This window comes from Gekko japonicus, unplaced genomic scaffold (assembly GCF_001447785.1).
Source record: "Gekko japonicus isolate JY-2015 unplaced genomic scaffold, Gekko_japonicus_V1.1 scaffold230, whole genome shotgun sequence".
NCBI classification, from domain to species: domain Eukaryota; kingdom Metazoa; phylum Chordata; class Lepidosauria; order Squamata; family Gekkonidae; genus Gekko; species Gekko japonicus.
In genome coordinates, this window is record NW_015161410.1 from 233 (window position 1) to 24,602 (window position 24,370).

At 43.5% G+C, this 24,370-nt stretch overlaps 1 protein-coding gene across 1 annotated transcript in view; it reads left to right on the plus strand.

The window, feature by feature from the left end:
* Window positions 1-6,852: 6,852 nt before the first annotated feature.
* PARD3 (par-3 family cell polarity regulator) overlaps window positions 6,853-24,370 on the plus strand; it is a gene marked incomplete at its 5' end in the record, with an annotated part of 471,015 nt that continues 453,497 nt past the window's right edge. Inside the window, one exon of the mRNA XM_015426744.1 lies at window positions 6,853-7,033. Coding sequence (XP_015282230.1) covers window positions 6,853-7,033 — 181 coding nt within the window. The remainder of the gene's footprint in view (window positions 7,034-24,370) is intronic.

Consider the following 24,370-nt stretch of genomic DNA (forward strand, 5'->3'; position numbering starts at 1 on the left):
CCCACTGAATATCTGGGGAAGAAATATCCTCCTCTGTCTAGGAGTGATAATCCTTTTCTGTTTGGCTAGACTGACAGTTTCAACCTATTGTCCCGTCTCTTCTGTCAAACCTAAACCCCGGTTCTGGAAACTATGGATAAATGGAATTCAGCTAGGGCTGACCTTTAGACTTCAAGTTCTGATTTCTGAACTTTTCCTCAAATGTGTTGGTACACAGTAAGGGCAAGGAGTCATGTCCATTCTCTTCCCAAGTGATCTTATCTGTTTCCCTCAGACCAACACACACACTTCTCCTGACTGACAACTGCCAGGCCGAAGTCTGAAGGACGACTGACTCCTCTGACAAGAATGACAAGACTTTTGGAAGCCCTCCTCAGCTGGTGCTGACCAATGATGTGTCTGTGTGTGTGTGTGTGGGGGGGGTGCACACAGTCACCTGTCAATCAAACTATGCTTTATGGCATTAACTCCTAATCTCCTAGACTGTTGGTTTTGATGCACTAAGCATCCCAGTTTTGGAGGTCAGTGTGTTGCGTCATCATCATCCCTTTAGAACTGTGCTATACAGATAACACCACCATTTCTTAGTATTTGTGGGTCCGGTAGGAGAGGATGAGTACGTACACCTTCACTGTATCCCCACAACAAACTTATCATGCACGTGAATGGCCACCTTGTGTTGCTAAGAAGTAAAATCTATACCTTGGGACCACATACAGTGGGTGAAAGCCTGCATGCCCGCCAGCTGACAATGAGAAGGATCCTGCAGGTCTGTACAGTGTTTCTGCTTAGCTGTCAAAGATGCTCTGTGGTCTTCAAAGTTCCTTGCAATAGGAGGTTGGAGCACTTTCCTGGGGGGTTGGAGCACCTTCCCTATGAGGAAAGGCTGAAGAATCTGGGTATTTTCAGTTTAGAAAAGAGACGAGTAAGGGGGGGGGGCATGATAGAGGTTTACAAATTATAAATGTGGTAGGGAGTTGACAAAATGCTAGATCTTGAGGGCATCCAACGAAACTGATGGGCAGTAGGTTCAGGACAGACCAAAGGAGATACGTCTTTACACAGAGAGTGACTAAAATGTGGAATTTTCTGCCAGAGGATGTCTCAAATGGCTGCTGGAATAAACAGCTTTAAAAGGGGATTAGATAGATTCATGGAGGATAAGTCTATCAGTGGCTACTAGCTATGATGACTGAGGGGAACCTCCATATTTAGAGCCAGGAGGCAACATCAGGGGAAGGCCTCAGCCTCTATGCCCTGTTGCTGGCCCTCCAGAGGAACAGGTTGGCCACTGTGTGAGACAGGATGCTGGACCAGGGGGACCACTGGTCTGATCAGACAGGGCTCTTCTTATGTACAATGTTCAAGCCTCTTCCTCTATGTAACCCCTGCTTTCCATAATGTTGGGTACTTTGTTGGGAGTGCGTAATGGATAGCTTTCTGGCATAAGGTGTGCTGGGAGAATAGACCATGCATGCTATTTTTGTAAAAGAAAAGAAATAGCACTGGTGCGGAGCCATGATTCAACTGGTGCCAGAGTGTGGAAGGCCTGTTTCCCCCCCTCCCCGCTGAACTTTCCTCTGCACTATTTGCTAGCGATGGGTGTGGGAGGCTGGCTTCAGCTGGCATATCAACAGGAGACAGGCAAAGGAAGTGTTTGTTGCAATCATTCAATAGCTAATACTGTTCCCCCCCCCCCACTTAAGAAGTGTGGCTCACTCTTTTGAGGTCTGTTGCAGCCTTGTAGTATTGGTAACCTACTTTTACTTTGTGTAACCCCAATGTGTCAAAATGTTGTGTTGAAAGCAAAACATTCTGTCAGCGTCTCATAACTTGAATAAGGCTTGTTCCTTTTTTCCCCCTCAGGATGTGCCAACTCCCCCCCCCGCCTCAACTTCTCAAGGTGTTTTTCACTAGAATTTAAAGTTCATTCAAGGAAGGGTTTATGCTGCTGGCACTGCTAAGGAACAGCTGAGATACGGAAGATCAAAAAGGAAGCTTGAAATAAGAAATGCTAATTTTCAGAGGATGGTCGACCAGTCAATAGTACTCTAGGTTGTAGGCTAGCTACTTGGAGTGTAGAGAGATAACCGGAGGCAATTTTTACAGTAATGGATGTTCTCCACATCAAGGAAGGTTTACCTATCAACCTTTATGGGAGTCCATTGTAATTGGAGGGGCAGACTTCATATTCTTAGTGTCAGAAGGAGGGGAGAATCAGAGGATTCCGCTGTCTTCAGTCAGAGGAAACGAAGCCTAATTTGTAGCAGCTCTGCACTGCGCTGAAAACTGGCACTTGCCAATAGAACTATTATGAACTACTGAATTATGAGAGTTAATTTGCTAGCAAAGAGGGTAGCAGATGGCTGTGCTTACCTACTCATGACCCAAAGAAAATGCTGCACTTTCAACAAATAGGTGTTTGGCAGGTTCCCCTGATGCATCTTTTCCCAGGCAAGGGAAAAGGTATTGACGTTAGATTGTTGTGCACTGTTAAAATAAGCGAACTCTTCTCTTTATAAGAGCTGTGAGTTCTTTTGTAATTCTTAGGTGACACAATTTTCCTCTCGCCATTTTCTCTCCACTCCCTGCAAAGGTTTGCAAGCCTCCTCCATTTGGGGGCTATTGCATCTCCCCGCCATGGGATGCCTGACGATTCTGTGTTGGATGAAGAGGAGAAACAGGAAGTGTAAGGCAGTGGCACTTCTGTTTCCGGTTCCCCTTGCATCTGTGTTGTGTCAAAAGCAGTTCCTGTGTTAAGCTAACTTTAGTTGCATTGATTTTTGTTGGATATACTTATTGTGCTTGTGTCTCCAAGTGGCACATCAGGTCTTAAATATAACAAGAAGCTTTCCTTATTGCTTTTTCAAGGCCTTACCTCATAATAACAAGTGCTCCTTGGAGAGTACTCTGATTATAAAATTGGCTTTATTGTCCTGGACATTATGCTGCAGTTCATTCTGGGAATTGCTTGCAAAATGTTTTACTGTTGCCATCATTAACTATAAGGACTGTATTAGCTACATCACCTCCAGTTTTTCCTCCCTTACTCTGGGGATTCCCAAATGGTGGTCTAGGGCTACCAGTAGATTGTGGGGGCTTCCTTGGTGGCCTATCAGGATAGCTGTGGGTGGCTAGACATTGTTGGTGGGGACATGCTACATCTCTGTGTGGTAGTTTTCTGTGCACTGTTTAGTATAATTTGATTGTCAACCTAGATCATTTATCACCTGACTAGGGAATAGAAACAAAAACAAACAATTATCTGTTTAAAAACTACATGCATGTGATGATTCTAAGGTCTGTGTGTCTGTCTAGTACTGCTCATACGGCTATCACCCGAAGCAGATCTTAGAACCAAAAAATATTTTAAAAGCCCTTACTCAGCATTATTTCTCTTATTATTTGATCATTGCACCTATGAATTTTGCCACTGAGAGGGTGACATTATCATTGGTATCTGATAGTAGCCATGACACCTGGGCTCGCACGTTTAGCAATTCTGTATCGTTAAGTAAAGGGATGACTAAATTAGCCCTCAACTCATTGAATATAGGGCACTCCATAATCATATGTTCGATGGTTTCAATGTTATGATATGAAATTCATTTATGTCAAAGTGAACACTTGTGCTAATATATTTTGCACTGAATTGCAGTTGTTAATTGCAATTGCAGCCAGTTTGGTGTAGTGGTTAAGTGTGCGGACTCTAATCTGGGAGAACCGGGTTTGATTCCCCACTCCTCCACTTGCACCTGCTGATGTGACCTTGGGTCAGTCACAAGCTCTGGCACAGCTGTCCTTGAAAAAGAGCAGTTTGTGTCAGAGTTCTCTCAGCCCCACCCACCTCACAGGGTGTCTGTTGTGGGGAGGGGAAGGGAAAGGAGTTTGTAAGCCGCTCTGAGACTCCAAGTGAAGGGCGGGGTATAAATCCAATCTCTTCTTCTTCTTAAGTCAGTGCAACATTTCCTGTGGGAGAAACTTGTGTGTGTGTTTTGCTGAACTCACATGTTACAACTGATCTCTCCCATTTGTGTATGAGCACTTCAAGTTAATTTGATAACACTTGCCTTCCACATAACATGTGGCTCGGACCAATGCCTTAAGCCACCTTGAATTATCATCTTGCTGGAAACCTTGATGTGCTTGACGTTTGTATCTTCCTTCCTGCTGTTGGGTGGTGTATCCTGTAGTTTGCAGTAATGTGGGTTAGCCTGTGGCAGACTGGGTTTGAAAACTCTCTTCCTCTGTTATAGCTCTGCAGGGTGAATAAACTATGTGAGGGTATCAAGTGGGACAGTTTGAGATTTCTGCTAGAACAGAAAACACATTGCTCCCTAGCCTAGCACACAACAGCGCCCAGTGAGTTCAGCTGGGAGGAGGGAGGGAATTGTCAGCCATTCTGGTATTGAGGCTGAGGCCCATTGTTGACTCACAAATGGGGCCACCAAGAAAAGAGAACTAAGGAGGCAAATTTCTGGGTTCTCTGGTCACTCTGTAGCCAGGCAAGTGAGGTGATTTGTTGGGTTGGGATAAGAGGGTGTCTCAGAGGGAACCTTCATCTGGAGGTCTGCGGTGGCTTTCAAGAACTTTGTCGTCAGCGTTTGAGAATGCTCATTCTGAGATGGAGGGTGCCTGCTTAAGCAGCAAGGATCTACTACTGTCAAAGAGAGTTAAGGAGAACTGCTTCCACTCTTTCTCCTCAGTTCATTAAAATACATTACAGGTCCACACCTTGTGATTCTTTGTGATGGGTCCATGGTTGCATCAACACATGGTGGGGCATTGTGCTGTCAATGCCCCATGGCAATCATTCACTTCCTGGATTGTCTTACCAATGATTGCTCTCTAGCACAATAATGCAAAGATATATGGATGTTGTCACAGTAAGTACATACGATTCTAAGAATCTCCTTCAAGGCCTGGGCTAGCAGTTCTGTCCCCCTCCCCTTTTACTGTGTGATGACGAGAACAGAGCTTTTATCATGATGCAATTAAAATGCAGTTACAGGAACCTCTCTGTCAAGCTATAGTTACAGGAATCTGTGTTTTATTGTTCCTTGTGCCTGGTTGGAGAAAGTTGGATGATCTGATCTCACAAAAAAGCAGGAATCTCTCTCTTGAGGGTTGGTTAATGAAGCAGTATTATTTAGTAGAACTTCTGATGTTTGGAGATGGCTTCATACCTTTTTGTATGGGTACAATCACCTGTTTGTTTTGGATAGCTTTATTTTGTTTCTGTAGATATTCCTTCCATGGGTAAGAAGCCTGCCAATCTTGCTTAAAGATGTGAGGGCCAAGGGGGAAACCAATCAAGGAAGAAATATTTTTGTCTAGTTTGAGGTATTGTTTTTCTTTTCCTGAAGCTTGAAATGGAGAACTTGGAAATGTTAGGGTTTTTTTGTTTTTGTTTTAAAATAGAGCTTGGAAATGAGTGCAATACCTTTTTAAAAGCAGTGTTTTATAAATGTGATCTCATCCATCACTCCAAAAGCTGCTACTAAGGGTTAGCAGACTCTTCAGAATGGCACATAATGCAGTGCAGGGCATGTAGCCAAGGGGGTCTTTGGATGGCAGCCATTATTTGAAGCTCAGTTCCTAAAGCCGCTTTTCTGGCTTGTTTGTTTGTTACAGTGTTGACCGTTCCTGTGTTCAGCTCCTTCCCCCTCCCCTAGGTTTTCTGAACAGACTTAATCTAAGCTTGGTGTGTTAGTATGCAGATCACTCTATAATGGTATCTATGGGTTGGATCTCACAGATCTGTTTGCATTGGCAGTGGCAAGTGCCTATAGCAGAAGGATCCTTCCCATAATGCCTGAAAAAAGTGGAGTGGCTTTGTGGAATCCAACCCTGTATCTATAATTATTCTTTGAATAAAACGAAGACATTGATATGTGTGAATTTCATGAAATTCTGAACCATTTCATTTTTGTGGGCTAATGGTAGAGTTTATGTACTTAAAGGAAATATTACACAAGTTTCAATTTCCCCCCTCAGATTTCCACTTTTCATTCTTTCTTCCCTCAGCCATGGTTTCAGAATTTTTCATCTCACTTTTTGAATGCTTCCATACACCGTTTCAGCATTTGGAAGAAACGGGATAAATTATTTGCTCTGAAAAACATTTACTTAGTTACCTTTGCCAAATCACTGTGGCAATCTTGTTTCTCTTCTAGATGAAAATGATAATAGTGCAGCCCTACCTTGCGGGAATGTTCTAACAACATTTACTAGTTATGATATAACGAATGTGTTCCTTATGTACATGGAAGTCTGAATTGGCTTCCTTTATCTTGTGTTCTTCAAAAGAAAATGTGTTATATTCCATTCTGGATATGTTTTGGTTAGGATGTGTAGAAGGGCTGTGCTCTTGGATCCCCTTTGGAGATACACTTAATGGCATGACTTGCTCCAGTCGTTGCTTTGGCAGGAGGATGCCAAAGACTTTCACTCAAATGAGTAACTTTTAGATTATGGCTAGCAACTGCACAGATGATGCATCTCTCAAGGGAGCAGGCATCAGCTGCAGGGTTGTGAGCCATAACTCAGCAGCAACCCACATGGGTAGAAGTCTTTAGGCACTGTTGTAGTAGTGTGGGAGCAGTTTTGGGAAGAGCAGTAACCATGCTGGTGTATGCATATCCAAACCCAATCACAGGTCCTTCAGGTCTGGCAGTATCCCAGAATTACCCAGATCTGACCCATGTACAGTCCAACCAGTGCAGTCCAACTCTTGCATTGAAAACAACAACAAATGGCCATTACCGTCTGTGTTTTGCACAGCCGATTCACAAAGATGCCTTTGACCATTGCCTCTTTTCCTAACCTTATTATCAATTTGCTTGTTCACAGCTCGTAGCTGTATTTGATGAGCAAGACCCACACCATGGAGGAGATGGTACTAGTGCCAGCTCTACTGGCACCCAGAGCCCTGAAATCTTTGGCAGTGAGCTGGGCACCAATGCCGGGTCAGCCTTCCAGCCTTACCAAGCGACGAGTGAAATTGAGGTCACACCTTCAGTCCTTCGCACAAGTAAGTAAAAGCTCTCTGTGCCTCGCCACATTTCATCTTCATTTACTCAGATGCCAGCTTCTGTTACCCTTTCATGCTACTGGGAATATGATTCATTATGTGTCTTTATCGAACGCTGATTAAAGTTCAGAGGCAGAGTAGATGTTTGAAGCAGCAAGCAAATAAGCGTTTTGCCTGTCTATTTTTAATATCTCAGCTCTGCGCTGTTTTAAATACTCACAGAATCATTGGTGTATGTGTTTGTGTGTGTTGCCTCATCAGTTCTAAAGTACCGGAGCATGCAGACTTATAATACAGTTTCCAGGTTGTAGTTTCCAGTGTGGCAGTTTTGACCTAGCAAACGAAGAGGAAAAATTGATGAAAAATTGGTTTATAAGTAGCAGGTGCTTTGAGCTGCACAATTCCACCAATCTTACGGAGGGTTCTCTCATCACTGTGCAGGTTAGACATCATCAGATGATAACACTTAGCTTCTCTCTCTCCCACTGCTTACACATAAGAAGAAGAGAGAAGTAGGCTTTTGTACTTTCCTATCCTGAAACTTTTCAGATTTTAGTCTAAGAGCCTGAAGTACTGTAAACTGAGTGTGAGAGTAAGGGACTGTTTCCAAAAATGCCAGGCCTTCGTGTTCTTTTCCTGTCCCTTTCCAAGGCATGTGTAGTACAACTTGTCCCCATTCTGACAGCATGTTGCTATGCGTTTCCCTGCCCCTGTTCTGAATTGCTGGCTGCCACTGGGGGGACAGGGAGCAAAAAAACCCTCCCAAACAACCCCACCAAAACCAGTGTGTGTTACGGACTGATATGGAGCTGCCATTTCCGAGGAATGTGTTTTGTCTACCATAAAAGGACATTTCAAAACTTCATAACTTGATTTAGACAACCTATAAAATGTGTTTAATTCATCCCCGTATTACAGGGCTTTCCTTGAAGAATAAGAGCACCTCACAGGGTTAGTGTCCATGTTCCATCTAAGTTGCAGAATCCTACAACTATTGCAGTGATGATTATTTATTTATTTTATACCCCGCCCTACCTCAAAAAATGGCTTCTGATGAGCTTGAATGTCTTCCAGGTGTTACCAGCATAACATCTAGGTACTGGTTCTCAGTCTTCATAATGGTTAGCCTAATTTAATGAACTAAAATATTTCTGAGCTTCCCCAATACAGACAAGAAAGCAAAACTAATTGGAAGAAACCACCCATGCTTTAGAAATGTGGCTAGACTGATCAATGGAAAAGTGAGAGCGAATGCAGGGCACACTTTAAGGCCATTAAGGAAGTTACTGCAAGCACCCCACCCCAAAGAACAAACAGTTAAATAAAAAAAAAACCAGTTAGCTTTGTTAATCGACATTTCTGAGATTAAAGAATGAAAGATGTTTCAATAAGCAAAGCATGCTGTGTCATGCTCCTGAGAAGGTCAGGGCAGGGACAATATATGGCTACGGTCAAGACAAAAATGTAGATAAGACAATTGTGTTGGATCAGACTAAGGTTCAGTTAGTCTGTCATTTTGTTTGCAGAAATGCCCAAACAAATGCATATGGAAGCTTACCTCTTGTGTCATGGATTGCATTGGTTGATCGATTTCAGAAGAGTGGTGCGTGGTCCTGCCTCGTAACAGGAAGTCCAGGGAACTTTTTGCTATCCCTTTGGATTTTCCAGTATTTCAAAAGTAGAGTTTGCTGCATCTGCACCTCCGTGGGGAGTTTCACCTTCCCTATTTAATATTCTAGTTGTAGGGCACTGAGGACATCTGAGTGAAGATGCCAACTTAGGCAGTGTATTTGCATGATATTTGTGCTCAGAGAAGATGTGAAATATTTTGGCACAGATATCCTAGAAAATCAAAAGCAGTGTTCTGTGTACTACTTAAAAGGATTCCTTTCCCTTTCTTACCAGAATACTTTTTTGTTCTTTAGGGTGCTGTACCCCCTGGGTAATTAAAGCAATGCCAGCAATGTTATTTGACATTAAAGTGAACTGATTTCAAATACCGGATTTAAATATACTTTGAAAGTAGGAATAATATCCCTATTGTATTTCCTTTTTAACTTGTGTAGTGAAGCATGGCATACAAATGGTATTCTCAGTATTTCAAATAATTACCTTTTTTTACTGTTCTGCTTCCATTCAGCTCATAAAACCCATCCAGTGTGTAGTGGTAGTTTCAGATCCTGATTATTACATGTTGACAAGATCATATATCTATTAATTAGATTGGAGATGGGATGCAAAATTGCTGTAATTATTGTAATTTTCCAGCTAATTGTAGGGTTGGTGGTGAATATTTTACTTCTACCAAATGAAAAACAGTATTCCATCTGAAAATTGTTTGGTAGCAGTTGTAGAATATTTCTCTCTGGTGCTTTGTAATCTCCCCCCCCCCCCACCTACCCAATGGGCTACCTCTTTTGACAACACAGCTCATACGGTAAAGCTGAACATTTCATGCCACTGTTCACATGCGTCCAGGGAATAGCAGAGCAGCCTCTTGTTCTGACGCACTGTCTAAGCATATTAAGCCAAAGCTTGAACAGTCTGCTGAAGATTTTAATCTTCCTTTGTTCGGGTTGCCATGTTACCCCGCCTTTTTTTTGTTTGTGTATAAATTGGACCACCTTCCCTAGAAAGGAAAAGGTTAAGTAGATCAGTTCCAGCTGAGAAACTAATATTCATCTAGGCTGCCATTCTACCCCCCCTGTGTGCAGACATATAAGCTCGGTCTCTCTGCAGTAATCATGTGTGGTGTTCATGGAGGGGGTGGTGGCTTAGACTGGATCTTTGCAGCTAAGCAGGAATAACACTGGGCAGCAAAAAATAAAAAATAACCCCTTTGTGTCACTCTGTATCGAGGCCGCACAAACCATACATTTAAGTGGCTGATGTAGTTCGATTTCTTTCTTTTTTTGAAAATGTTTTTTCAAGTTATCTCTTTAGTTTGTAAATCTTTTTCTTTAATTGTGACTGTCTAAACTAAATTCTCTGCTGCTGTATTCCATGATATGAATTAGATTTTAAAAGATCATAACTATGCTATACAAAGTGGATTTGTGTTTTTGGTGAGACTGCCTGCATGTTTCAGAGAAGCGTGCAAGAGATTGCTGTAGAAGATAGGTTGAGGAAAACTGATCTTTATTCCCTGCTGAAATATATAAACTAGAGGCGCAGGTGAAAATTGCCAAATCTAATGAGCAATTTGGCAGATAAGGCAGGATGTCAAGTGGTGATAGTTCAGCTGTGGCAGCACAGTCTGGGAACTAACCTGTTAGTTTCACAGGGCTGTGCTTAAATACTGTAAATAAGATCCTAGATCACTTGCCATCAGATAACACACCTGAGATATTTTTCTTTTGTGTCGTTCAGCTTTAATTTAAAAGCCTTTAAAATGTGTTCATTGTTCTTGAACAGTATTGTAGTATTACAAAATTAAACTGGTATTGTGTTTAACCTGAAGTACATAAGAACATAAGAACATAAGAGACGCCAATGTTGGAGCAGGCCAAAGGCCCATCTAGTTCAACTCTCTGTCACACAGTGGCCAAAAATACCAGGTGCCATCAGGAAGTCCACTAGTGGGGCCAGGACATTAGAAGCCCTCCCACTGTTGCCCCCCCCCCAAGCACTAAGAAGACAGAGCATCACTTGCCCCAGAGCCACTATCTATACCTTGTGGCTAATAGCGACTGATGGACCTCTGCTCCATATGCCTATCTAATTCCCTTTTGAAGCTGTCCATGCTTGTAGCTGCCACCACTTCCTGTGGCAGTGAATTCTATGCATTGTTGCACCATTTCGTGCCTACAGTGTGGGCTTTGGGTTTGTTTGGCATGCAATTGGTTTACAGGTGCCATTTTGGAATGACCATATTTTCATAATCATATATGTTAATTGCCTACAAATCTACAGATTTTCATTCCCTTTTGAGGTTCAGAGCAGGTTCCTCTAATGGTTTCTCTGGTCTGGAATAGCACTCATACTTTACTACTTATTGCTCACAACAGTCCAGCCCAGCCAATAAAACAGCATTCTGGTTGGAAACTGTATTGGCTGTCTGAAAAGTTAATAAACTGAAGACCCAGTTCAGCATGCTGTGGTGGTGGTGGGTGAGTCCCCATCTCTGAACACACCAGGCTTGGACCAAAAATGTCATTTTATTGTATTTATTTATATTTTAAGTTTATGGGTCACCCAATCCCTGAATAACGGGGCTCTGATTAATGTACAACAGGAGTTAAAAACAGCAAACATATTAAAATTGATAAATAAGTCACTCCTTACATTCTTAAAATAATCTCCAGATGGTGTCACTAATCTGATCTTAAGCCTGTTCTGGACTCTGTTGCCACCTCACGGGCAGGGTAAAGAAGAGGCAGAAACAAAACAAAAAAAGATGGAATAAAAGGGGAGGGTGCCAGCTATGATGGGAACCATTGCTGGTTTCTCCTTCCACTTCAGCATGCAGAATTCTTCCTGGGTTTCCTCCATGCCCTTCTGCCAGCCTCTGTACATGAACTTCCAAATTGATCTTGGTCCGACTTGGTTTCCTTTACTCATCTCTCCAGCCTGCACCTTTCAAATAATCTAAGGTAACTATAGTTTTTTTTTTTAAGTTAGTATTGTAAGGAACCTTTACATTTACCAAAGGCAAGTAGACCTTTGAATACCAGTTCTAGGAGGCAACATCAAAGGGAGCGGTGGTGCAGGGAGCAAAAGCACCTGCCTTAACATCTAACAAACAGCTTGTAGGCTGTTCGATACCCACCGCGGCCGGGGTGAGCACCCGGCCCTAGTCCCAGCTCCCGCCCACCCAGCGGTTCGAAAGTGATAACAACTTATGAGTAGATAAATGGGTACCTTCCTTAGAAGGCAGGGAGCACCCTCCTCCATTGGGAAGTGAGGTGGGAACCTCAGCAGCGACGGTTCGGCGAGCGGTGGCGGCGGCAGCAGCGGAGTGGTGTGTAATGGCAGTGGTAGTCGAGGCGGTGAGCGGAAGAAAAAAGGAGATGCAACATCTAGCGGTGAACTGGCGGTGAAGGCGGAGCCCGGAAGGCGTGAGGACACTCGGCGCAGGCGCGGCGGAGCCTGAGGGACGGAGCCAGTGCCGCGCCGATGCGATCAGCACGACGAATGGGCCCACCAACTCCAAAAGATCTCCCGAGGAGCCTGAAGAGAGCGGAGGGAAGATGCCGACCCGAAGCCGAGAAGCCGAGCCGAGACGAGCTGAAGACACATCAACTGAATCCCACCGGGTGCCGTTAGGTAGTCCCGCCCCTAATACGATATATATATGTGCCCATAGATAGGGATAATACAAACTATGTAAGCCGCTCAGAGACCCATGGGAGGGGTTCGAGCGGGGTAGAAGTTGAAGGTAAGAAGAAGTAAGGCTTTGACCTCTGTGTTCTATCTGTTGTTGCTCTAGTGGAACTGGTTGGTCACTGTGTGAAATAGGATGCTGGACTAGATTGAGCACTGACATGATCCAGTAGGGTTGCTGTGACATTATTACGTTCTGAGTTCCAAAAATAAGCAGCCCTATTAACACTCAAAATGCTCTTGGGAGATCATGTATTCCAGTGCTCCTCTACACCATTATTATCCTGTAGGTGGAACACTTAACAAGCAGGAACTGAGTTGTATAGACCTTCATGTCTCCAAAGTAGGCTTTGAGTTTATCTGGCAGGTTTCAGGAATTGAGAAAAACCACGAATTACCATTACATATAAGCTGATGGGGGATTCCTGGGCTTGGGGAGCTCCCTCTCATCTCCTTTCTCTGCTCCCATCATTTAGTGAACTTATCAGATTTCCAGTTCTTTGGAATGCCATTCTGTTGTTGTTATTACATATGAACCAGGAACCATGGTTTGTTCTCTTCACTACAAACCCACAGTTTGGTGCCCTTGCTTGTAAAGAAAAGAGCAAACCATGGCTTGTGTCTTGGATGCAGTGATGACTGCATGTGCCACAGAAGCAGAGAAATTTAATTAGAGCACTCTGCTGGGGGGAAGGGGGATTGTACAACTTGATAATGGAATTATGCCCAGGTACATAGTTTGTTGTTAGATTCAGGTGGGTAGCCATGTTGGTCTGAAATAGCAGAACAAAGTCCAGTGGCACTCTTAAGGCCAATCAAAGTATAAGCTTTCATGTACATGCACAGTGAAATGAAACTTCTTCAACCATTACATATAGAGAGGAGGGGGGGGGGTTAGTTGCCAGGAGGGGCTAGTTAGAGTCAAGATGCATACGTAACTGAGCATTACAGCTGAGATTGGATTAAGGCGGTTGGTAAAATCTGTGAATAGCAGTAAATTAGCATTAAAAAAAATGAGAGTCAACAAACCTAAACCATAACCAGTGTTCCCTCTAAGCTGAGTTAGTGTGAGGTACCTTACAGTTTTTTAGCCTCTGGCTCACACATTTTTGTCTTAGCTCAGGAAGGATGGCTCCAGAGCAAACTAATTTATGTACTAGCCAAATCGCTCGCTCACAACTTTAATGCCAGTAGCTCACAAAATAGGATTTTTGCTCACAAGACTCCACAGCTCAGAGGGAGCATTGAATAACTATGCTGATGCCTGCTGTTGACTGAAGGTTTTTCCCCTTGAACTTCTTACCTCCACTGAGCATTCTGCTTGAAATTCCCACAGAGGTCTTTCCCGTGCATGTGACTACGTACTGGTTGGGTTCAGACAGCATCCTGAGTAGGGCTACGATTTTTGCTCATCACTTGCAAGCCTGATTTTTTCTTGGGGGGGGGGCTGTTTGTGGTGGCATAAAAAAGACTTAGTCTGTTTCCGTACTGGTTTTACCCTGCGCTCACAGCCATCATGCATCACGGTATTTTTTGCATTCTACATTGCCTCCCTATTTCAAGTTGCCCTGTATTTTTATTTCTTCATCACCTCCAGTGTTTGCTCTCCATTATCACCTGGTTACTTTCCAATTCTACCTTGTTCAGCTGTCAGTTTGGCTCACCCCTCCTATTTCCGTGGGGTAGCTGAATGCTGTTTTTTGGCAAACTTTAACTGCCCACCCAGCTCCATGCCAGAGTAATGCAATGTAGAATTGATCATTTGGAGTATTCATCCTGCCCCTTTTCTGGCTCCCTTGGCAGCCACTCCTCCTCCACCTCATTTCTGACCCCTCGGAGGCCACCACTCTGCCTTCCCCCTTCTGCATTCTCCCTGGGGGAGGAGACAGGAATCCTTTGTTGTGCTTGCAACTGAAGGGAAAGAATTGCGTGGGTGTGGTGTGTGCTTTGAGCTGGGCTTTTTTCTCAAGTAATCCCCCAAAGTCTGTCATGTTTGCAAGCACCATGCACAAAAGTCAAAAGGTTCTCTGCATTCTGTAAAATGGCCAAGGCTCTGAGCTCGCCTCTGCTGTCGAAACTGATGCAGGGCAATCAGCAGCATGGCTGGGCTTAAATCTGTCTTTCTTTTTTATTTCTTTGATTCACTTTGGGGGGGAAAGCAGTTTTATTTAAATGGAAGGTGTGATGAGTAAGGGATGGACAAACAAACAAAATAAAGGGGGAGTGATCATTAGCAAGGAATGAAATTGACACCAGGATGGGAAAGTTTTCTACATGTAATGCTCCAGTGGACAAAAATAGCTCCTGAGATGGCTTCTCCTAAAATAACAAATTCAAAAGACAAAAACAAGGGAATCACCTGCTTTGTGAAGAGTGCAGTTAGTGATGCTGGAACTCTGTGCATGAAGGGGGGAGGGAGAATTGGGGGGCATCAGACCCTTCCCACTCCCAAGGCTCCTTGGCTGAGATTCAGAGCCCACTGCAACCAGGGAGATCCACCATGGCTGGAACTGCAGGAGAGGTTTTCCCACTGCTACAAATGGCTCCCCACTGCTTTTTGCTGGTGCCCTGAAGGAGGCATGGGGGAAGGGGACCGAAAGAGTAGCCCAGCGGTGGTGAGCCAAACAGGGTTGGGAGAGCAGGGAAGAAAGGAGAGAAAGGAGAGGGTGTGGTGTGCCCCATCCCTTGTGCGCGCACTTGGCCAAGTCATTGGTAATTGGATGCAACCCCCCACAGGTCACAATTAAGCAAGAACTGCAAGTTTTCGTTATAGATGCAGAATGCATGATTCACATACTTTATGATTCGGGGGGGGGGGAATCTGGAGGGGCAGAATTGCAAGCATTTAATCCAGAATAAAGGAAAACAGGGTACGGAGAAATGGCAGGGTAAACATGCATGCAAAAAGGGCCTTACTTCCAAGCAGTTTCCATGAGCTGTCATGTGAAGCTGCTCTGGGACATTTGCCTGAGGTGTGAACTAAGCTGAACAGGACCACCCACAGCCTACAGCTCATGTTGTTCTGTTTCATTCCCAAACAGATGTCATTCCCTGGAGACCAGAGAAGCGTGAGTAGGTGGGCCGAGTGTTCTCATCTGTGGATACACCCTCTGGTTGCTGTCTCATCAAGGGAGAGTTGAAGCAGATAAGGAACGAGGGCTAGAGCACAGCTGTTCCCCCCATCCCACCCCAAGCTGTCATAGTAGTTTTTTCTTTATGAGCCTGGCATCAAAAGCAACTGTACTGCCTCCCCTCCCCCCAACATAGGGATTGAAAAGTTGCATTCAGATTACACGACAGAAACATTATCCAAAATGTGGCATATAATTCCTTAGGTCCATATACCGTCTTCTCATAAAACCAGTTTTTGTATTAAAATGAAATTTGTCTTCTCTACGACACTAGCCAGCTATCTGGATTTTATTCTGGCTAGCCTCCATTGTGAATGATTTTGTCTGCCCAAAAACCCAGCAGATAAAAAAAATCCCCCTTCCTTCTTTTGCAGCTCGTGATAAGGATCTCTTTGTTTATCTCTCAGGACTGTGTTTATTTTTCATTTCCTTCTAACTTGAGAAATTGCTTTTCAATCCCATTTGGTTTTTTTGTTCTGACTCTTTTCCCCAGCTGGAGAAATCCGTATCTATCTGGAAGCTTGGGAGGGGGTGGTCGTGGTGGAACTGAATAGAGCGACTTGCTCTCTGTGTGATATTTGTGACAGTTGTGAGTTCATGCAGTCCTTACCTTTCTGTACATTAGTAGTGGTGTGCTGAATGTTTTATGGTAGATTTGTGACAGGCATTCAGAGTATATTTTAAATGATAAAAAGCAGTGGGGAGATGTCCAATTTGGACAGAGGTCATGGCTTGAGTGATAAAGATTAACACACACACACCTTTCCTGCTACAGATCCTCCACCCCCAAATTGTTATTAGGCCCTAACTCATTCTTGTTGTGAAAATGGCATGGGGATAGGCTTATTTCCCACTCCCTGCCTGTCCCCAAGGCCTCTTTCCAAACCAGACCCTCACTACAAAAAGTTACTTTGCACCATAAACAGTTATTTAATTTATTTAAAATATTTATATTCTGTCCTACCTCCTTAGACAATTTACCCTCCACCAACTGCCCTGTGAAATAAAGTCATTTTACACACTTCCCTGAATGTAGAAAGTGAAGGAACCTCTGTACCTGCAGAAAAACTCCAGGATCTGGAATCACAGACTTGGGAGGGACCATATAGGCCATCTAGTCCAACCCCCTGCTCAGTTCAGGATCATTGACTGTTGCCAAAATTATCAGTCTGGAGACTGAGTCCACCACAAGAAGAGGGCTGTCTGAAGAGCATAGGTGGCACATAGTGGTTTACAAGGACATGTGGTTTGAGAAGTGAGGGCCTTAGTCCATAAAGGAATATTAAAGTGACAATGAGCACTTTGAATTCTACCTGGAAGCAAATAGGTAGCCTGTGGGAGTTGTCTCAGACAGGATTCTTGCTGATGTGTTTTGGACCAATTGAACATTTTCAAAGACAGCCACACACAGAGTGCATTGCAGTCTGGGGGTAACAATAGTGTGGATCATTATGGACAGTTCAGCAGAATCTAAATAAAAAGGTAGCTTACAAGCCAGATGTAATTGAAAGCGCTCCTAGCTTGAGCACTTGTTAATCAATTAATTTAAAACATTTGTATCCCACTTTTTCTTGTGGTTCAAGGTGGTTTACAAAAATAGTGAAAACATTTGTGCCTTAAAAGCAAAAATAAAATAACCCCACTTCTCACTTAAAAAAAAAAACACCTGCCAATATTCAGACTCTCTCAAAAGTGCTGGCAAACAAGCAGGCCATGCAGCAGCTCATGAAGACCTCCTCCTTAACTCCTCTGGAAGCCCATTCCACAGAGCCATGACGGAAAAAGCCCAGGCTGTGATTGATGCCAGATGGTCCACCCTAAGTGGTGGGATAGCTAACAGATGGCTGCCTGATTACCATAGTTGGTGCTCAGGGATGTATGGAAGAAGATGGTCCTTCAAATATGTGGGTCCCAGGTCGTGAAGGGTTTTAAAGGTCACGACCGGCATCTTAAACCAGCACCTATTTATCCATTAACAAGGCTGGGTCCAAGAGCACTCACAAGCTCTTAACTTGATGTGCTAAAGAGAGCTTAAAGCTTAACTCTAAGATTGGTATATCAGTGTCATCCAAACAGTTTACTTTCCCAGCCAGCATCACCTTCTGTCAGTTTCAGTTTGTTCATCCTTAGCCGTTTGAACACAGTTACTTTTGGAGGCTTAGATAATGAGATATAAAGCTGGGTGTCATTTGTGTATTGGTGACAACTTGATTCAGAAGCTCCTAAATATCTTGGCCAAAGGTTTATTGGACAGGGTAAAGAACACTGTTTCATGCAGAACCTGGCTGCAGAATTCAGGTGGTCATAGGTTCAGCACCTTCATTTCCAATCAAACTTCATTACAGAGTGATGGTGTTATTGGCAGACCCATAGGCTCGATGACTCAGCTGGTATTGAAGTGGATCAGGTGCTTGCCTACTAACCCAAGACATTTAATATGGTGCATTCTGGTACATTAAATATGGGTACATTCTGGGATGCCTGTAGCATCAGAGAGGTCCAGCTGGTCTGACTGGTACCCCATGTGAACTGTGGTTATGACTTAAAACACATCCTAGAGTCCTCTGCAATGCTGTGAAGTTATGGTGCTTGACAAGTCTGTGTAGAATGGTCTTCCTGGAGGTTAAAAGTTTGAAAATTACTGATCTGTCAAAAACATCAATTTTGTGCCATCCATGTACCATCACAAGTTCACAGGACACAGGGTTAGTGATACCATTCCAGAAGCATTTGCAATGTATATTCACACCTGTGAACTGTATGACCTAATAAGTCATCCAATTTCAAACTGGAACATTTTCTGAAAAATGCCACATGAACTCCTAGTATTTAAGTCGGTCTGAGTTAAGATAAATTTTATCACATTGTTTTGTGTTGCTAACCAAATGCACTCCTTAGGAACACTTAAATGAAATAGTAATCAAGTTAAATAATTACATACATATTAAAAAAAAGATTCCAAAGTTTCCATGTGTGTCTCTGGGCTCCTGGTGGTATTACAGAATGAAAGAATGTCTCATCAGTATTTCAGATCCTTCTCTAGATATCTTTGATGAGCTTTTTTGAATCCACTTTAATGTCAGGGTTCGATAGTTAGATCACACCACACAGCGCTTCATAAGAAGAATTGTGTTTATTGGTAGTTCATAACTATGACATGTGAACTTCTTTTGTCAGAAATGGCCCAAAGCAGCAGGGTACCCTGAATTATACTAGTTTCAAAACACCAACACCACCACCGCCACAAGCAAAAGCCAATAAGCACTGTGTGCACGTGCGGGGAAAAGAGAGTGGGCAAAGTAGAAGCTGTTTGTTCCCAGCGAGTGAGTTTGTTCCCAGCGTTCTAGGACAGTAATAGCAGGACATCCAAGGTCAGAAAAGCAAAAGCAGATAAAACCCAGACAGTAGACTTCCTTAGTGTACCAGGCAGAGGCGAGGAGGATTCCCCCCACACACACATTGAAGAGAATGGCAGTGTTAACTGACATTCAAGAGGATTTTGGTGCTTTACATGTTTTGTAAACAATGCAGCAAATTATGTTTATATCTGTTTATTAATAGAAGTTATTTTAACCACTTTTCCAAAAGTCACTTTCTTCAGAGCTGCAGGCGAGTTTTTTTTAAAAGAACAATTGATAAAAATTAAAACCAAAACAACAAAATTACAGTAAAAATACCCACAGCATACCAATAGCCAAGCACTGAATGCCAATGAATGAACATTACACACAAAGTAAGAGGAAAGTGCAGCTTTACCAGACGTGCCAGAATAAAAAAGGTCTTTGCCTGGTGCCTAAATCATAATAGTGGAGTCACTCGATGGACCTTGTATGAAAGCATATTTCAGAGGTGTAATAGCACAACTTGAAATGTCCATAGTTTTGGTGACCACGTGCCTCATGTCCAGTGGCAGGCAGAACCCAGTGAAGGACTTCTAAGATAGATCTGTATGAACTGGCATGTCAGTGAGGAACTAGCCAAGGAGCCTTCATATTATCTGGGTCCAGACCATTTAGGTCAGGTGTCAAACTCATTTCTTACAAAGGCCGGATTTGACATAAATGTGACTTTCTCAGGCTTGGCCATGTGTGCTATAAAATGTAATGCTGGGCACTGGAGATATAAACTTTATAAAGGACAGCAACTGGCAAGTTGGTGTGTCCTCATTGCAAGCCCCCATGGGCTGGGAGCGGAATGCAGAGGAAAACTCACATGGGTGGACTGGAGACCCAGCAATGCAATGCTGGACAGATGCTCCCATGCCCCAACAGAGGATCATCTGCACATGCACCCCATGTGCAAACACTGATCCCTGTGGCCATCTGGGACAGCATCCCCACAGCTACAGGCCAAGTGGAGAGGTATGAATGCAGCTGCAGCAGCCCCCAATTTACCAGTGAGGCTGTCCCTGAAGTGAAGGGGTTCTCCTTAACTGCTGCAGACACCACAATTGGAGTGGCTGCAGCCACCTACCCCCAAGCAGCCTCCCGTTCCCTCTCTTGCACCAGTTGCTTGCGGGCCACATAACAGCCCTGGGAGGGCCAGTTCCAGCCCCTGGGTCTTATGTTTGACACCCCTGATTTCGGTCTACATGAATATTTCAGATTGCACACAGAGACTAGCTAGAAGTCAGTGTTGCCGTTCTAGGACAGTAATAGCAGGACAGTAATAACTATGGTATGTTCTTGTCAGCAACCAGGCTGCAGTGTTTTGTATCAACTGCCAGGTCGAACTCAGGAATACCTGGGGACTTTGGGGGTGGAACCTGGAGACTTTATCATTCCCTAAATAAATAAAAATACAGCTGTTCACTTCCCCTGAATACAGTCTTCATTTCCTCATCCTCTTTTTTGCTTTCAGAGGGTTCCCCAGGAGCTGCACTTACACTAAATAAATGTGTAATTTGTCATATCCCCACAAGTCCCTTGCCAGGTTTTGGTAGCATTTCCAAGCATGGCTTTATTAAAGGACACACACATGCACACTCACAAAGCAGCCAAAATAAACAATTAATCCTTTCCCAAACACAGTTTGCAAGCCCACACTTTTGTGGTCTCACTGGGGCAATAGTATAAATCACTTTACTCAGGGGAGTTGCTGAACGTAACTATCTTCTTTATTTCAACCAACTTCTTCAGACTAACACAGAAAAATGAAAGTAAGAAAGAGAGCAGTCTAGGGGGTGGAGTTTTCCACCATCCCATAATCAGGTTCTAGTTAACTCTTTACAGTCCATTTCACTATACACATGACTTCTGAAACAAAATGCAAAAGAAACAGAGAGACTGTGCTCTCTTCCTCTCTCACATGCTCCATACACTCACTGGGAAGAACCATGTGGCTTGTGCCTGCTTCCCCCCCCCCCCAATGTAGCTTTCATCCCACTGAGATTTAAAGGCACACACACACACATTCCCAAACACAAACAGTTTGCAAGCTTCTTCTAAAATGTCCTGCTGAGGTTTAAAGGCACATCATAGCTGTTGGGATGGGGCTTCTCCCCGCCAGCCAGCTGGGTGGTGGTGGGGAGAAGCCTGCAAAATCAGGGGATCCCCCACTTGAACCTGGGGGCTGGCAAGCCTATTTTCAAAGGTGGTAACCATACCAGAGGTGTCGAACTCATTTGTTACTAGGGCTGGGCCTGGATCTGACATAAGTGTTACTTTTGTCAGGCCGGGCCATGTGTGCCATAAAACGTAATGCCAGGTAGCATAGATATAAACTGTATAAAGGACAGCAGCTTGTAAGCTCCGAGTTGGTGTATCCTCACTACAAGGCCCCATGGGTTGGGAAGAGTTGTAGAGGAAAACCCACATGGGTGGACTGGAGAGCCAGCAGTGCAACACTGGGCAGATGCTCCCATGCTTCTTGACTCCTGCAGACAAGGTTGTTCTGCTGTGCTGAAGCTACAATTAGAATGGCTCCACCCACTCCCTTCCCTCAGCAGTCTTCTCTTCCCTCTCTTGCAGCAGTTGCTTGCGGACTCTGGATCTTCTGATTCCTGGGCCTTATTTTTGACACCCCTACGAGTGTATTAAAAGTAACTGAAACTTGATGTGACGAATGCATGGGTAATGGTGGCAAGATCAGTTCTTCTAGGGAAGAATTCAGCTGCCAGCCATGTTTGGTGAAAGGTAGTTCAGTCCATGGAAGCTACATTGGCATCAAGATAAGGCTGGGTCTAACTGTGAACTGTGAACATGATCTTTACAGGGAGGGTCATCACTTCCCCCCCCCCCCCTAGTCATGCACACAGGGAGGTATGCAGCACAGGTGCCGCTATTTGTGTTTTAATGCCCCAGGAGGCTGAGCAATCCAAAAGGGCCTAACAAGAAGACCCACAACATGGTTTCAGTTTTCATGTTATTTGCCTGCCTACTTGACTAACACCATAGCCTCAGTGTAAATTCTAACATCTGTATACATAAAAGATGAAGCAAATGTTTTATTCCCCACTTCAGTTTTCAGCTTCTCAGTTTATGTTTCAGACCTATACCAGTAGTTCGCTTAGCACCATTACCAAGGTGGTAATATTCCTATGCTAACTAATTGCTTCCCAAGCCTAAATAGTGGGTTTAGTTATTTTCCAAGGATTTCCCCCCAAGCCATGAACTCATTGTCAAAGTCTGTTTCAAAAGTTTAATACGAATTGTCGACACTTCACTTTGGAGCCATAATCCCAAATAACACATACAAGACAACATAAGGTGTGAAAACCACAACCGAATTTTGGAATTTGTGTTTTACTATTAAATTCTTTGACTCCTGAGCTTGATATATGTATTGTATTAAGCAGCTTTAACTGCCAGAGTACATGATTTAGCATTCTGAATGAGAAAATATATGATTTACAATCCTCTTTCTGGGTCAAAGTAGAACCACAATATTCTGGATGTTGGATTTTGTGTTCTTTAGCTGAGAATTAGCCTTTCCCTTCCATTTAGCGGGATTATATAGTTTGCAATTTGCTGTATTTTCTTCAGTCAGATTTAGCACAGTTTACAAAGCTTGGGTAATGGTTTGGGATGGGATGCATGATGCATGATGAATTAACAGTGTAAAAATGCTAAGTTCCTCAGTGTAAATAATTTGTATTCAGATAGTTCCCTTTTAAAAGAAGCTGCTGTCATTTTAGTAGGTGGAACGTGTAGCCTTCTTAAGAGCACATTCTCTGAATTTCCTTAGCATTGTCATTTAGTGAAATAAATGGTAGGTTGGACAAAAGGGAATTTCTCTTCCCAGTGGTGTGGTTTAGATGACGCAGAAAACCATGGCTTAATTATACTGTGACGTTCTCTGGAGGATATGTGAATATAGTATATGGTGATGGTTTATGGTTGGGAAGTATGGGAAGGGGAGTGGCTTGAGAGGCTGAGGGAGTGAGGCAAGGAGTATGTTTCACACGCAGGGAAAAATTGGTTGATGGTTGAGGAGGCCACCAATTCATGTTGTCCTCAGCTACCAAGGTGCCCGGCAAGAAGAGAAGAGATTGGATTTATACTCCGTCCTTCACTACTCAAAGGAGTCTCAGAGCAGTTTACAATCTCCTTTCCCTTCATCTCCCCACAATGAACACTCTGTGAGGTAGGTGGGGCTGAGAGAGCTCTTTTGAGAACTGCTTGTGAGAGAACATCTCTGAAAGAACTTGTAACTGACCCATGGTCACACCAGCAACTGCATGTGGAGGAGTGGGAAATTAGGCCCGATTCTCCCAGATTAGAGTCTGTGCTCCTAACCACACCAAACTGGCTCTCAGTGGCCTGAAAACAAAATCCCTTCTGCCTTTCACACTCTTTCACTAGCCGCCTCCTTGACCATGTTCTTGACTCCTAGTCTGCTCAGGAAAAACAATATCCAAAGATTTCTGAGGAGGATCTGTTGCCCTTGCAGAGCTACTTACCAATGTTTAAGGGGGTTAATGATGTTGTGCGGCTTTGTCTATAGTTGGGAATGGTAGGCCAGGATAGCACCCATGCTTCTGCGAGGAAGTTGTTGAATTTGCCAAATCCAATTACCATTGAGTGATTATCTGTGAGCAAATAGTGGTTTCACAAATTAGACATAGTGTTAATAAGCCATGGCTTTGCATTATGCCTGAACTGACCCATTAGTTTGTGAGATTTACTGTGAGTTTGGATAACTGTTTGAACAAGAACTACATTTCACATTGGTGTCTGCTGAAGTAAGTAATTAGAAAAAATCATGGTCTTTCAATAAAATCATTTCAGTTAGTCTTAGAGATACAACTAGATTATTTTAGTGAGCATTCAAGCAGTAACATTTGCATGTATATATTCTAAAATGGGATAATTACATGCAGTGTTTTAATTTATGCTGTAATTGTCCTACATTTGAATCGCCTACAAGAAAAATAAATGTTTTATATCTATTTAGAATTTTACTAAGCTGTCTTCTGGTTTATTTGTCACATATGTTTTTAAAATATGGCTACTAGAGAGAACGAACCAAAATTCCATCAATTTTACTTAAATTGTGGCATCTGTACACTCTTCTTAATATAATTCTGCATGTTCATATTTTTTATTTATTTTATTTATCATTCGACTTGATATACCGCCCTAACCCCCGTAGGGGTCTCTGGGCGGTTTACAATTCTTGGGTGCTAGTCACCTATATCAACCCTAACTACGGCCACATCAGTTCAAGGGGGGGGGCTGCCTACTGGCACCCTGGTGGAGGCTCGGTGTCGTTCACTTTTCCCGGCTCGGCTTCTTCTTTCGGCTGTGAAATGTCCCAGTGCTTAGGCCGACAGGCGGATGGATGGATCGCCGGCGACGTTGTCCTCAGCCCGACTGTGTCCTTCTGGCTCCGTGCGCCTCCGGATGACATCACTGCGCCTCCATCCTCCGTCGACGACAGCTGC